At 40.4% G+C, this 14,988-nt stretch overlaps 1 protein-coding gene across 2 annotated transcripts in view; it reads right to left on the bottom strand.

Annotated features, from left to right (window-relative positions):
- Positions 1–14,988, bottom strand: part of MBOAT1 (membrane bound O-acyltransferase domain containing 1) — a 58,733-nt gene that overhangs the window by 30,059 nt on the left and 13,686 nt on the right. For both annotated transcript variants that reach the window (XM_052697957.1, XM_052697958.1), the window contains 3 exons: positions 6,345–6,490; positions 5,741–5,818; positions 2,129–2,224 (listed from right to left, as the gene is read on the bottom strand). In XM_052697957.1, the coding sequence (XP_052553917.1) occupies positions 2,129–2,224; positions 5,741–5,818; positions 6,345–6,490 (320 nt within the window). The remainder of the gene's footprint in view (positions 1–2,128; positions 2,225–5,740; positions 5,819–6,344; positions 6,491–14,988) is intronic.

Genomic DNA, 14,988 nt, shown 5'->3' on the forward strand with positions numbered 1-14,988 from the left:
TTGAATGCTTCCTTTACATTTCATATGTGGAACCATCACACAAGGGAGAATGAGGAGGAGGTTCAGTTTTTGCTTATACGTGGCAAAACCGAGGTCTACGAGAATCAGCTTGGAAAAGAGGCTTTCAAGAGCTCTCATTGTGGCCTTTCTGTACTTAAAGGGCACTTATAAAGAGGAGGAAAGCTGATTTTTTTCATGGTCAGGTAGTGAACAATTTGTAACTAAAAGAGGGGAGATGCAGATCAGATGTTAGGAGGAAATTCTTTATTCAGAAGGCGGTGAGGCCCTGGAACAGGTTTCCCAGAGAAGCCGTGGAAGCCCCATCCCTGGAGGTGTTCAAGGCCAGGCTGAATGGGGCCGGGGGCAGCCTGACCTAGTGACTGGCAATCCTACCCACAGCATGATGGTTTGGAACTGAATGGTCTGTAAGATCTGTTCCAACCCGAGACATTCTGTGACTTTGATTTTGTCTCTTCCAGTCATAACATCTCTTTAGATATGTTCACAAAGCCTCAATGGGCATGTATTATTCACAGCTGAGAGAGATTTATGAGGCTGATCACAGTTTGAGCACTTTGGATGGCGAGTTTTTCTTAATAATATTACAATACCTTTATTTATTCTTAGTTTTTAAAAATACCATCAAGATTAGTTGCTATCCATATTACATTATCCAGTTGTTTCCTCTTTGACAGTTTTATGTTGGACTGAAGTTTAGGATTTGGTCCGTATCTTAAATATCAGGACAAAAATAAATAACAGAGTAAGTTCAAGTACTAATCTTTCAGTACTATTATTCTCAAGCTCATCATTAGATACACAGCTCCTTTTTCACCAAGGGAGCAGAAACGGCTACCTAGCCTATAAAACAAGCACCATTCCTCTTCTTCCACCCCCAATCTCAGCTGGATGTTCTCAGACAGAGACAGCTAATATGTCTCACAGTACATTCTGAACGCTATTCAGAAAAGCATGCTCTCTCACATTTCTTTCTCTGTCTAATACACACAGAGCTATAACATTCCAGTCCCATTTATAGGCTTCTTGGTATGCCATGCTCATTCGGGACATGCCTTTGTGTATTAAGAGAATCACAGAAAAATTAGAGAACTAAATTTCTCTAAATGTGAGTTCTCTCTTCTGCCCCATTTTGCAATAAAAACCTCTGAAGTCCTGATAGAACACCTTTTTTTCTTTTCTTTTCAGAAATGCAATTAAATGCTTGAACCCACCATTACCTCACAGAGAGACAGACACACGCTGTTTCCTACTTTATGCCTAGAAGAAGACAGAGGATTGGAATAGGAGTCTATAACTGACCATACCAGTTTACAGAGGTTTTTCATGGCATGTTCATAATTTTTTCAGTTAGACATCCAATTAAACAAATGGAATAGGAATAAGCACACTTTTTAAATAAAGCAAAAAATACGCCTTCCTCTCATAAACAAAATATATAACATTAGTTGTCTTTCTGCAAACCATTCTCTACTATTTCAGTGAAATCAAATACAGAGAGCTTGAAGTTCTTGTGAACAGCACCATTCCACAGAAATGCACTGCCCACAAGAAGCTGTGCTATTCAACAACAGCCACAACCTGCCATGACAACAGAGTCCACAACACTAGCTGACTGCACGACTATCTGCACTGCTCATTCACAAGCTCCCCCAGACACTTGCCCCCAAGCCCCTTCCCACCAGCTGCAGCCCCTTGCTAGGGAAACTCTTTCCCCATCAGGCTACAGAGGAATCCAGACCCCCCAAGTCCCCTCCAAGATAAACAGGAAAGAGAAAGGGCAGACTTGGAGCCGATGGAGGTTCCTGGGAAGGTGGGATGCCCAGCCTGCCCTTCAGGACCAGCCTCCAAACACAAGGGGCTATGCAGGCTTCTCCAAGCGGAAACAAGACCTAACTTCCTGGCTAGGTAGCATCTCACAGGAAAACAGCAGGAGCAATGACTCACTAAAACCACACAGAGTTTATTCCTTCCTTCTTTAAAAATAGCTTAGAAAAAGGTTAAGGCAAAAAAAAAATGGCAGGCCCTCCCAGATAATATCAACATTACTCTTAAAACATAATTCAACTAATATTAATTTATACAGGGCACACCCTGCAGACTTACTCACCCAGAAAAATCTGTAGTCAGAATACCATAATGAAATATGTATATTCGGCTTATGTGGCACAAGGTGAGGTATCCCATAGCTACCACAAAGGAGTACCTAAAAACAAATGATACAGAATACATAGTTACTGACACAAGTACCAACAAGAACTGGAATCACTCAGATTGGGTTTGGGCTTGTTTAGGAGCATGGTTCCATCTGTGCAAACAACCTAATTCACAAGTCTGAATCAATGTTACAAGATCTGGCAAAAACCTAAGCTCTAGGAGGATTTTTAAGAGGATTTAAATGCAGCTCAAGCATTATGGAGATGTCTTCTTACATTGTTAAAAAAAAAAAAAGATCATTCCAAGCATTTCAATTTCAGAGTTCCCCCTCCCACATACTATTTGAAATTTATCTCACTTAGCCATTTTACATCCAGTTATGTTGAGTGTGTGTAGCTGAAGTTATCCATTACCTTTTTTCTATCTGTAAATGCCCTTTGTTTACAGATATAATTCTTCCTGAGTCACTGGAAATTAAAATATTTAAGATATTTTCTCTTTTCTGATTATGTATGAAGCTAGGTAATGACACATATTCTAATGTTTTCAGCTCCAAGTGCTGAATTATGCCATTTTCCAGAAGAAGCGGTTACTTAAGCTTGACAAATTCACTCTCCATTTTTCAGGATGACCACAAAGCTGTTAGGCAGGAGAACAACATGACATTTTCCATTACAAGAGTTGAGCATTGCAGCATCCGGCTGTGACAGATGCAGCCTTTCCCATAATTAATTTCTCCCTGCCTATACCCAAGCAAGAAAGAGGATACTGAGGAGATGAGAAGCGAACGGACACTTGGAAACAAGACTGTCAAGTGAAGTAAACTAGGCAGTACAAAGGTGAGCTGGAAGGCTTACATTCCATGAACTTCAGATGGGCCAGGACCAGGCCAACTAGTGTGCCTTACATCAGAAGCTAGCTACATGGCAAAAAACATCCAGAATAAGTTGCATCAGAGAAGGGAACTAAAGGCAAAATAAAACAAGAGCAACAGTCTGCAGGCTGAAAACTAGACATGCCTTCCTCAGATCATGGCTGGCTATAAATGAAATAAGCTTTTCCTCTCTGGGGACTAATAAACTGCAGTGTGAGTGACAGTGGTGGATTTGAAGACAAGGATCACAAGACAATCTGCAGTTCCCGTGGCTGAGGCAAACAGTTGGCTGAAAGGGAGACTGAGAGGACACGACAGCTTCTTCAGGAGATTCTGAGCAGAATCTGTCTTACTTTATCTCAGAGTCAGGCATCCAATCCTTAGGCTCCCTCTCATCAACTGAGAATGGCAGGTCAACCAGGTGAGACATGTAACTGTGATAGATGGGACGAAGTATGTAAAATAAGCCTTGACGCTCAAGTTAAAAGATTGAAAGGGGAGCAGTGACCAGGCAGAGACAATAGCAAATTGCTGTTGCAGCTTGGAACATTTCCAATGCTGGATTAATTTTTCAGCCTACAAGTCTTGAAGGCTGCAAGCTTCACCAGAGAGCAAACTAGCTGAAAATAATCAGGGATAGGTGCATGCACATTAAACTGTGTTGTTGCTTTTATTTCCTTTGTTCACTTTCACCCAAATTTTGGGGAGCAAAAAGAGCCAATTCTTGGACTCTCACTAAAAGGTCCAAGTGTTCTTAAAGGACCTCTGTATGCAAAGATCCAGCCACTACACTTGAATTTTTCAAGCTTATTCTCACGCATCTTAAATACACAGTAATTTTGATAAAATTAATACAGATTTACTTCAAATCCAGTGAAAAACAGTAGAAGCCTAACCCCTAACCCAGCCTCCTGAGGTTTTTCGGCATGCTGACTTACTAATTCACATCAATTCTAGTCCACACATGACTATCTTGCAGCAGTGGGTGATATTATACCAGCTGGCTTAATCTGTGTTGCGACTTACAGGTGTTTCTCCCATAATGACTAACAAGCTAAACAATAAGAGCAGGGAGGTTTCCTGTTGAAATCGTGCCTATATCCCTACAACCAGACTAACTTGTCTAAGAAGACAGAAACACTGAATGATTACTTCTGTAATGTGGTTCCTACAGTTCATTTGTTTCATGTAAATGAGTTACTTCTGCGTTCCTCCAAGGGATGGGCAGGTACAACACCTGGGAAACAAGTAACATATACTTTAAGCATCTTTTCCTTTTAGCCTCTGGATGATATTTCTTTTAGAAACATTGCCCAATTGTATTTTAAAAATAATTAATTATTTCTGGACTTGTAGCCTTTGCTTTTGTATTTGGTGGGGGCAGTAACAAAATCTTCTGCATTAACATTATTATGCTGGTGCAAAATGCTATTGGCTGCTGTAAGACAAGCTTGTTGCCTATGGTTCACACTTCACAGCAACCTTAGACAAGTTGTAATGGATGGTTTTCATTTGGATATCAGAGAGGTGCTACCTCAGGAAGTGCTAGAGAAAAAGGGGGATCAGAACATTAGATGCTCAGACAGTCCTGGCCTTGAAGACAAGCAAAGAAGGGGTTTCAGATCCATGGTTCAGACTGATGTGAGTTCACCATGCTGCATCCATTAGTAGCTGCAGAAAGAACTATGCAGAGACAGAAATAACCTGTAAACACCCAAACCAAATCATGTTACAAGCCATGTGCTCTTAGGGATGCCAACACAGAAATAAAGAAGTGGGAAGAACTGCCACCCGATGCCTCCAGCCTGCTGTAAAGTAGCAGTTTCAAAAATAAAAAATTTCAATTATGCAGATTGATGGGAAACAAATAAGTCCACCTACACAATTTTAAAAACTTCTACTTGCTGAACTCTTAACAGAGACCCCCCATGAGAATGCCATTGACTGATCACAGAAGTTCTTTCACACCAACTTCCTCTTACTCAGTGCAAGAAGCAGATGTCACTTCCACGTAGTTTTCATTTTTAAGAGAGTGCTTTTTGTCTTTCAGCTAGGAAAGCACTCACTTGAAAAGCCCTTTGTGTGTCTTGGGTGTCTTTCTCCAAGACACCTATATAGGGAAAAAAAACAAGATCCCATGGTTGGGAACTTCTCATGGTGATGCTATAAGCTTCTACTCCAAAGTAACAGCATATGTGGTACTTCCTACTTTTTCAAGCTCCAAGTCCAGTACCGAATGCAAGACTTATTTCACAGATCACTAAGTGCAGTTGCCACAGTGACCTTAACTGAACTACTTAAGTCAAGAATAATTGGAAAATAGCTGAAGGCCAAGCAGCAAGGGGAAGAACACATTAAAAAGGATGATTGAAAGCAATCCTCAAGGACACACTACTAAGGAGAATATGACTTCATTAAGTTAAAAAAACAGAAGCTTGGGCATAAAATACTAAACCCGCAAAAGCCTACTTCTGGGTCCAAAAATTTCATAGACAAATGCTATGTCCCAATGCAAAAACCACAAATTGAGATTACAGCTGCTTCTGTAACTGAAAGAACAAAGCTTGTGCAAGTAACTCGGAAAGAAAGGTAGTGAAGGAGAAAAAGCAGAACTGAAAAAAACAACACATTTCTCAAGGAAAGGAGAGGAGACCAGAGGGCAGTTCCAGTATTGCCACCACACGTGCTCACCTGTGGATGTTGGGAATACTCGCCATATTCATAATGCCATAATTCATCAGCACCAGGACAAAAAGATGAATGGAATACCTTGAAGACAACAAAGTGAATATTTAGATAATTTCTATGTGACCTGGAGGGCCTGACAGTTTGGAGTGAAGGAACAGTTTCTCATGCGAATGGCATAAATGTGATGCTGCATCAGAAAATATGGATTATCACAATGACATGTTTATAGCCTGAATACCCAGTATGGATTAACTCTTATTGACAAGATGTTGTCAGTGTGTTTCATTCAGAGAAAGAGCAGCCTAGCTCAAAGAGCTCATTCAAACTGGATGCATCTTTTCCAAAAGAGCTGTCTTCACAACAAACTGGTGTGACTAACTGCCAGAACAAATATATCACAGATCAAATATCTCACTTACAAATGCTTTTGTGGCTCATTTTACTTTGTAGGCTTGGGGCAGTTATGCTGGTATAAATTTTGTCATTTTTTTAAAGGACTGGAAAATTAAGAGGCTCTTAAGACTAAAAGGACAACCCAGAAAAGCTGATACGAAGTTTAAATATTTTTTTTATCGAAGCCTTGCCTGCTTAGTGATTAAATACTCACCACCCAAAGCAGAAGACAGCAAAGTATATTCCAAAGAGGGTGGCAAATGCATGGCGAACAGCAGAGCTGGCATGACTGGGACCCAAGTAAATACGAAACCAAAAGGCAGCCAAAAGGGCAAATAGTTGACAGGCTACAAAATTTATCTGTAAAAGACAAACAAAACAACAACAGAAAAACTTGTAATTCTTGGAGGTGAAGGAAGAGGTGCCTCTCCATTCTCAGAGAAACAAAGAACAGAGCTTGGGAAGGGGAAAAGGGAGAGAAACGAATCTTTTGTTTGTTTCTCCGAATTCTCATTTGTGAGTCCAAGTGGTAACCTTCCTTGGCCAACAAAAGAAGAGAATAAACAAAAGCAGAGCCATCTGAAAACTCAAAGAAAGAGCAAGCTGCAGCTCGGTCACCAGCACAGTTCAGGTGCAGAGGACATCCACTCCTCTCTGTCTTCCTTGTGCAAGGCAGAGGCCAGAAAGCAGATCAGTGCTCTGAATTACTGCCTCTGTGCCTGACTTTCTCCACAAGCCCCAAAACAAGGCCGTATAGCAGGTTTGATGGGAAACACTTCTGCAAGCAGTATCTGGTCAGCTTTGTTGGCTAGCTGAAAAGCTCCACAGCACAGCATCCTCCAAGGAGGCTTTTCAATGTGCCATTTTTTTCCAAAGTTCAAGAATGCAAAAAAAAAACAACTTTGCTCTACCACCACGCAGATAGCTAAAGTAAAATGCTTCTTCATTGTTCTGCTGCTGCTGCAAGTCTCTGATGTACCTAGGAAGCAGTTGTAAAGAGCTAATGATGGCAGCAGGAGCAACAGGACAGGGACACGTAGAGGACAAGCAGTTCCTGTCAGGCACAAGGACAAGCAAAAGCTGTAGTGTCCTCAGAGTAATGCTGACACCGAGCTGTTTTCTTCCAGTCACCTTCCCTCTGACTGCTTCAGCAAAAGTCACAAGAGACAAAGGAAGAATAGAGCTCAGGAGCAGCCTCTAAAAGAGCAGCAGAGGACTTGGATACCACATCCAAAACTCCACCCTGGGCCCTAGACAGATGGAGTTAAATTCATTTATTCAGCTACAGTCCTTTCAATTTTAAATTAGTTCTGACCTCTCCATCAGCATGTCATCCTAGAATGAGCAAAACTAAATAAGCTGCAACATTTTAGCAATTGTTTGGATTAGATGATTACCCAAAGATTTCAGTCCAGGACAGGATGATATATCACAGTTGGAAATGCTCTGACATGCTGGCTGCCCAGAGCTTGTTGGATTCAACCAGACTTCTTGTCAAAAACATTTACAATGTGCTTAATAAGACACTACAGCCCTCAGATTGCTTTATTCTGGTAAACAACATCCAACATGGTGCTGTTAAATCAAACGCTTTCATTAAAAGGTTTGTTGGCTACATTACTGCCTGCATCATTGAAACGGAGGAAATGCAGCAATGCAATACAATAATGCAATTATTCAAATACTTGAATGTATTTGAATTTGAACACTTAATTTTCTTACTTTGTAGCAGGAATAATACCTGTTTATTAATTGTTCTCGTAAATTACCAGCATCTACAAACAGAAGATATCACAGAACTGTAACTGAAGGAAGGAATTGGGAATGTCTTACCATGACAGTACATTATGCTTTCCTTGAATGCTACAGTTCTTACTTTTTAAATCTTACACTGAAAACAAGAAAACAAAATGACACAAAACCAAAATGCTGTGGCACAAATTCCAAACTCTCATCTGATCTGTTGCAACACCGTGCATTCAAAACAGTAAATTTTCCCACTTCCCCTTCCACAGAAAAATGGCTGTAGCGAGAACATCCTCTACAGGGTTATTCTGACTGCATCCTTTCTATGTAAGTTTCCAAGACTGATGGATGCATCCAAATGAAAACTCAGTGAACCTTAAGTTTGCCTCAGTCTGCTCCCACTTATAGTTATACTAGTACATCCAGGGAAGCTCAACTTCATGGCATGCAGAGCCCCTCTCATTCACTATAGAGAAAGAAAGAAAGAAAGAAAGACCAAACAGATCCAGAAACATGCTGTGGCCAATTGTTTAAAAGGCAATATTCCCTTCTGTGCAACATTGTTCATGTAAGCTTTACATCATGAAAAAAGCATCAAGATAACCAATACTTTCTTTTTTTATTTTTATCTACTTGTTGCATGTTCAGTCTGAGATGTTAAAGATGCTGGGATTCAGAGGTTCATATATGCTGCTAAATTCAGTGTGAGATTCCATGGCAGACAGACTTGTGTCAGCATTTGTATAGTTTATATGACAGGTAACCACAGCAGCAGCAGAAAGCAAGCAACAGCAATTTCATCACAAGCTAACATGAAGTGCCTACAGCATGGCAGCCTTGTGTACAAACCCTGCTACTACCCTGCACTGCTGCTTCCTCAGAGCATGCGCTACCTGGGCTACTTGGATTCCAGGGGTACACCAACCATGGCACTGTATCTTCACCTTGGTGTGAAAATTCACCAAGAAAATTTCTTTCCTGCACTGCTTTAGCTGGAGTTGAATTAAATCCCTGTACCAGGGTAAAAGGAAAAGGAAACCCTTGCCTTAAATTTCATTCTGCTTACAATGTTTTCTCCGCAGAGCAGCTGAACATCAATTGCCTAATATATTCAGCCAGTAACTATCTCAAAATACTGGTGCTCAGTTACATTTTTAAACTGAATTTAGCCAGGACGTAGCTTACAGAGGAATGGTTACAACATACCATTAAAAGTTACAGATCCAATTTAGAAAGAAAAAAATAAAGATAAACCTTTCTAGATCTGATTTTAAAAATAAATAAATAAATAAAAAGTTTAACATGTCAGGATTCGTAAGTCACTGTGATGTTGTCAGAGACATAAAAATGTACCGTAATTCCTGAATGCCATTTGAACGTTACATGACATACCACAACAGCATAAGGGAAGTGAGAAGGCTGCACCCAATGCATTGCTCAGGAGATCAAACCCAAGATACAAAAAAATAAAAAAGCAATATAAAACGCAGAAAGAAAAGACTTTCACTCATGGGCTTAGAATATGCATGCTTTGCTTTTACCCTTCCTTCCGAGCTGCAGCAACCACAGTGCTTCTGCAGTTTTCTTCCCTCCAGGTCCACATTATTCTGGCAGGCAGCCATGCCCCAAAATACAACATGCTGCATTTGATTGTCTACCATTAAGGCTTGCAGATTTATTTATTTATTTTTAATTATCATAGAATCATAGAATCATAGAATCACCAAGGTTGGAAAAGACCTAAAAGCTCACCCAGTCCAACCGTTCACCAATAGCTCCCACTAAACCATGTCCCTCAACACAACATCCAGCCTTTCCTTGAACACCCCCAGGGTCGGTGACTCCACCACCTCCCTGGGCATCCATTCCAGCGCCTGACCACCCTTTCTGAAAAGCAATACTTCCTCATGTCCAGCCTGAATCTCCCCTGCCGTAGCTTGAAGCCATTCCCCCTGGTCCTATCACTAATTATACTCTTCTGGATTATCTTCCACAAAATAACTATCATCTACACTTGGTTTGCAGCTCCATCTCCTTGTAAAGCATGTAATAGGATGCCTAACACAAATAGGCCAGCTCCAGATCTTCAAACACAATATAGCAGAAACACAGAATCAAACTGAAGGTATGCCAAGGAGTCATAACGCTTCTGGAGAAAGCAAGATGAAAGCCGAGCAAATATACCAACTACTGATAAAACTGCTGTTTGATATCTGTTGAGGAAAATAAATTATAAATAAATGTGAGCGTGGAGGAATAGTTTCTGTACATCTCCACCTGGACATTACACTCAGAAAACAAAGGCACCATCATGACTTCTGATTTGCACCAGGTTCAGTCTGAAGATCAAATTTAGCAGCACAGAGCTCCCTGAAAGGTACAGCACTGCAAGACTGACTTTTAGTTAACTTTCTACTCTAAGTGCTGTGAATACTCAATCTGTCTGGAAGGCATAATTCCTCGTTTAAAACTGAGCTCTGAACCTAGCTCTAGATCTGATCTATGATCCCATAGAACAACAGTGATAGCTTTTCATCTGACTGCCATCTCTATTCAGCTATTTATACATGGCACTGTAACACTTGCACTCACACACAGACATGAACACTGCTGGTTCACTTGACAGTGACTTTACCACACTCCATTCAAAACGCATCCTATTCTTCACTATACACATTTAAGATGCTGAAGTGAATATATTCCTGACAGTTTAAGAAAGCTTGCAATGGATCACAAACAAATTATGAGTCACACTTTCCTCCCTTTTCCAAATAGGAAAGATTTTATACTACTCACTATTGGTTACTTTCACTGTTGCTAAAAACAATTTGTAAACAGCAAATTGAGGACTTCTGAACTTTAATGAATGGCGTCCAAACAACAATAATATAGAAACAGAAAATAAACCACATGGGAATTAACACTTCTCACAACAACTCATCATGATAAATCACCTAGCCCATGTTTTATCTAATGACATATACTCAACACTGTCAAGAAAAAAATAAAACAACTTGCCACATCAACTTCTTTGCCTTTTACACAATTCTTTTTTTTCATGATCCAGTGAGTAAGATGCAATAAAATTGGAAATCAGAACACATGACATTGACAAAGTGGATAATATATTCATTTCCTGTAATAAAACTTTAGAGGACATAAAGCCTATCTTGTCACAGTATCCAGCACTAACAGATGAAAGTCTTAAATCTCAGTCTAAGCTAGCTAAAGGCAGCCTTGAAATACAGAAGTAGGCATGTCCAGTTTTGGACAGACAAAGTGTGGAACAGTTTCAGCTCAACTGGAGTGATGATAACTGTTGTTTGTTAAAAAAAATTCACAATAACACAGAACTTCTACAGGAGGAAAGAGACAAACAAGGACCATTTAGTTAAACTCATTCCTATACATGGGAAGACAAAATACTCAAAAACTATTCCTAAGAGTGTTGCCCACACATCTCCTGAACTGCAAAGGCTTGCTGCCACAACCACTGCTCTGAGGATCTTGTTTCAGTGCCTGACCACCCATTCAGTGAAGGGCAAAACAAAGGCAGCTGCATCCATCGTGATGCCCAGAGGCCAGAAGGACAGCAGTCGATGGGTGTAACCAAACCTGGCTGGCCGTGGGGGTTCTGTGCTGTGACAGATAACTTCATGTGAAAAACAAAAAGGATTGAGAGGAACTAGAGGCCCCTTTGTAGAAAATGGCTTCCCTGTGCCACTTTGCTATGCAGAGAGAAAGATTTGGACACAGATACTGTCCCATGCCATCATCTACCCTCTGCTTGAAAACCATGCATGAGCCTCACATCATTATCTGAATGGTGGCCATAACTGTGCTTCCTAATGCTGGGTGAACAACAGTAGCCATATCTGTGTCTTATGCCATTCCCTGAATGATGGCAGTGTCTGTACCTCTCAGCCTTCTCTGACTGGTTGGCATGCCTTGTCTCCAGGCTGTTCTGTGGGCATCCAGCATGCCTGGAGCTCATAACACTTGGTGGAGGAACCACCTCTATGGGCTCCTCCTTGTTTTTTGCAAGACCATGGGCATTACGAGGCCTCTTGCCATAACCTTGTTCCCTGTCATTTTCTGAATGGTGAGTATGCCTGGTTGCCACACGATTCTCAAGACATTTGTCAAAGATCTTCAAACGGGCAGATTTCCTATTGAACTGGTGCTGGAGGATGGCAATGGATACTCTAGATATATTGCTTAAGGAAATATCACTAAAACCTAATTTAGCAGAAATTCACTGTCTGACTCTTTGTCCCACATAGCTGGGACAAAAAGACCCACAGCTCTTTACTCTTCTATGATATCAGATACTCCAGGAAACCACAAGTTTGTTAGTTGGTCAGCTGAATAACCCACCAAACTTTGGCTTATGGTCAAATGGTTGCTTTTGCTGTGAGAGTAAACTAGGCTCAGGGGGATGGGAAATAAAAGCCTGCTATACCTCTGCTCCTGAAGGAGACAGGTAGATGATGAACAGTTTGGCATGCTGGGAATTGATTGTGGAATTTAAAAAAAAGCAAAAAAAAAACCCAAAACAACAAAAAAACAAAAACAAACAAACAGAAAAATCAACCTGAAATCTTAAAAGAATAAAATAGCAAGTTCTTAGCTACAGATTCTTGGGTAATGAAACAGAAAATGTGGCAGAAGGCCAAATCTGGCTTTACACCCTTGTAGTAAATCATGACTAATATAGTCTGGGTTACTGCTAACCACAGTTCAGGGTAGTCACTCTCCTCAGGAAGTTTAATTCCACTCATCCCACAATCCCTGCATCTGCAAATCTCCCTCTTTAACAAAGTGGTAATAGATGTTTGAGGGTTACTAGATAACACTCTGGGAAGAAAAAATAAGTAAGCTTAAGCATGTAGTCCATTATTTCAGGGCTTTTAACATTTTCCTTATAGTTAAGTATCTGGAAGAAACATCCTCTATTCCGTTCTGGCCACCAAAATACTTTGCTTTTTCTTTGCTACTTTTTTCCTTCCTTATACTTACAGAAAATCTGATCTCACTTTCCCAAAATCTAGGAGAATGTAACAAACAGACCACATCACTCTTTCCCAATTCCAAATGGCAACTAAGTTCTTTACCCAAAATGGCCAGTCTTCTCTATGTGAAAATCTTACTGATGCTATAAATTTGAATTGCATCTCATTCACTGTAGAAATCTATTCAAAAAACAAAACACTACTAAACTGTCATTCATTTGAGGACAAGGTGCTGATGCATCCCCTGCAACACACAGCCTTTGGGCATATGTAGGCATGTTGCACACTCATACATGTTCACAGAGGTGCAAGGGAGTTAAAACACAGCCAGGCTGCCAGAATATTCCCAGCTGGCATTCAGGTCCATGCCAGCTTCAACAGACAACACAGAATACAGATTGCCATCAGTTTATAGACAGTGAAGAACATAACTCTTGTGTTAACTCTAGGCTTTGTGCTTACTAGCAATATTAGACAATGAGGCCTTAAACCTACAACTCATTTGCTACACAAAAAGTGTGCAAACTATAAAAAGGACATCACAGCCCACAGTCAAGATACTCAGGATTTGCTGCTATTTACTAGCAAGCAATAGTTTAGGAGGCTGCTACAAGGTTTTTATCTTGTAAATTAGTATCTGCTCACTAACTTAGCACAGATCACCAACCAGCTGTTTGCAGTGCTCGGAAAGGCATAAGGAAGCATATTAATAGAAACTACTGACAGCAACAGCAACTCCCTCGCAAGTCAAACCATTGACTGTAAAGTCCAACAACGATGTTTTGAATAGGGTGTATCATAATAAAATATTCCTCTTCACTAGAGATCAGTCCCATCTTCCAGGAACATATCTTGCTTGCAAAGAAAAAGCAAGCATTAGAGAAGTACAATAACTTCTTTTTCTCTGTACAAAAGATTGTTTTGCACATATAATCAAAGGCACCTGGCAAACATGTTTAAGTTCGCTTTGTTGGAGACATTTCCACTTTGATGTTGAATAATAGACCTGCTGTTCTGATAGCATTTCATAACATCCAGATTGTGATATTTGAAATGGGTGTGTTAAGAATGAGAGATGGAATATCCTTTAATCAGATCATCTCAAAGACATCTGATACTTACTGAATTTTTTTCCAAAATATTTTGATCTTCGAGACTATTTTTATGAATCCTAAGGACAAATATTCTCTGCAGAGATCACTTAACTCTATGCAGGGAAGTGACAAATGCCCCCCGGGAAGGAGTGCAATATCACAGAAAACAAGTCAGGTTTCCCACTGCTACAATTTTGTCTCAGGCTTCATGAAGAAAAGGGATTCAATTAACATCTAGCTCCCCTGGATGGTCACAGTGACACTCCTCTGCCCAGAACTCAGGGCACCAAGAGTCAGCATAAACAGGCGTTCAGGAAGAAATCAGAATTGACTACCATGTACAAGATCTTAAGTTTTCTGTGCTCATCCAGGCACTGTGAATTGCAAACAGCATGGAGACAAACTCATTTACACTGGAACAATATTGATAAAGCTACTGAAAATTCAAATCTCCATTATTACAGTGAAACAACTAATCTGTGCCACGTGGGCCCTGTGGAAGGTTCTGAAGGGGCAGAAGCAAAGCAAACAGCACTCAGGAAAACAGCTCTCATGAGAGAGGAGAGAGCACTTGCATGATCAATTTCAGACTACTAGCCTCTTCAGCAGCAGCACTAAATTCTTATAGCCCTGGCTTTTTTGCTGATGTTGTATGCTGAAAATGGAGTTGGTAAAGTGGAATATGCCAAATGAACTGCATTTTGGACTGTCGTGCTGTTTTCGTGGGTAGATTCTGCTTTTTCCTACTGACAGGGTCAAATATCCTTCCATGATTTAGACTGTAAACTTGAAACAGATGTTCTTTCTGGATTACCTCTACAAAGCCACCAGCAGAATAATCACTTGTAGGATACATAAACAGAGCTTCAGAACAGATTAAGACCTGAGTCATCAGAAAGCTAAAAAGAAAAGCATCTGAGTAAAAAATCTAAATCATCATGCTAAGTTACACATTCACACACTTAGTTTCGATGGCTGATAAATTTAATACTTGGACCTGACCCAA

Source organism: Tympanuchus pallidicinctus, unplaced genomic scaffold (assembly GCF_026119805.1).
Source record: "Tympanuchus pallidicinctus isolate F22 unplaced genomic scaffold, pur_lepc_1.0 scaffold31, whole genome shotgun sequence".
Taxonomy (NCBI): Eukaryota; Metazoa; Chordata; class Aves; order Galliformes; family Phasianidae; genus Tympanuchus; species Tympanuchus pallidicinctus.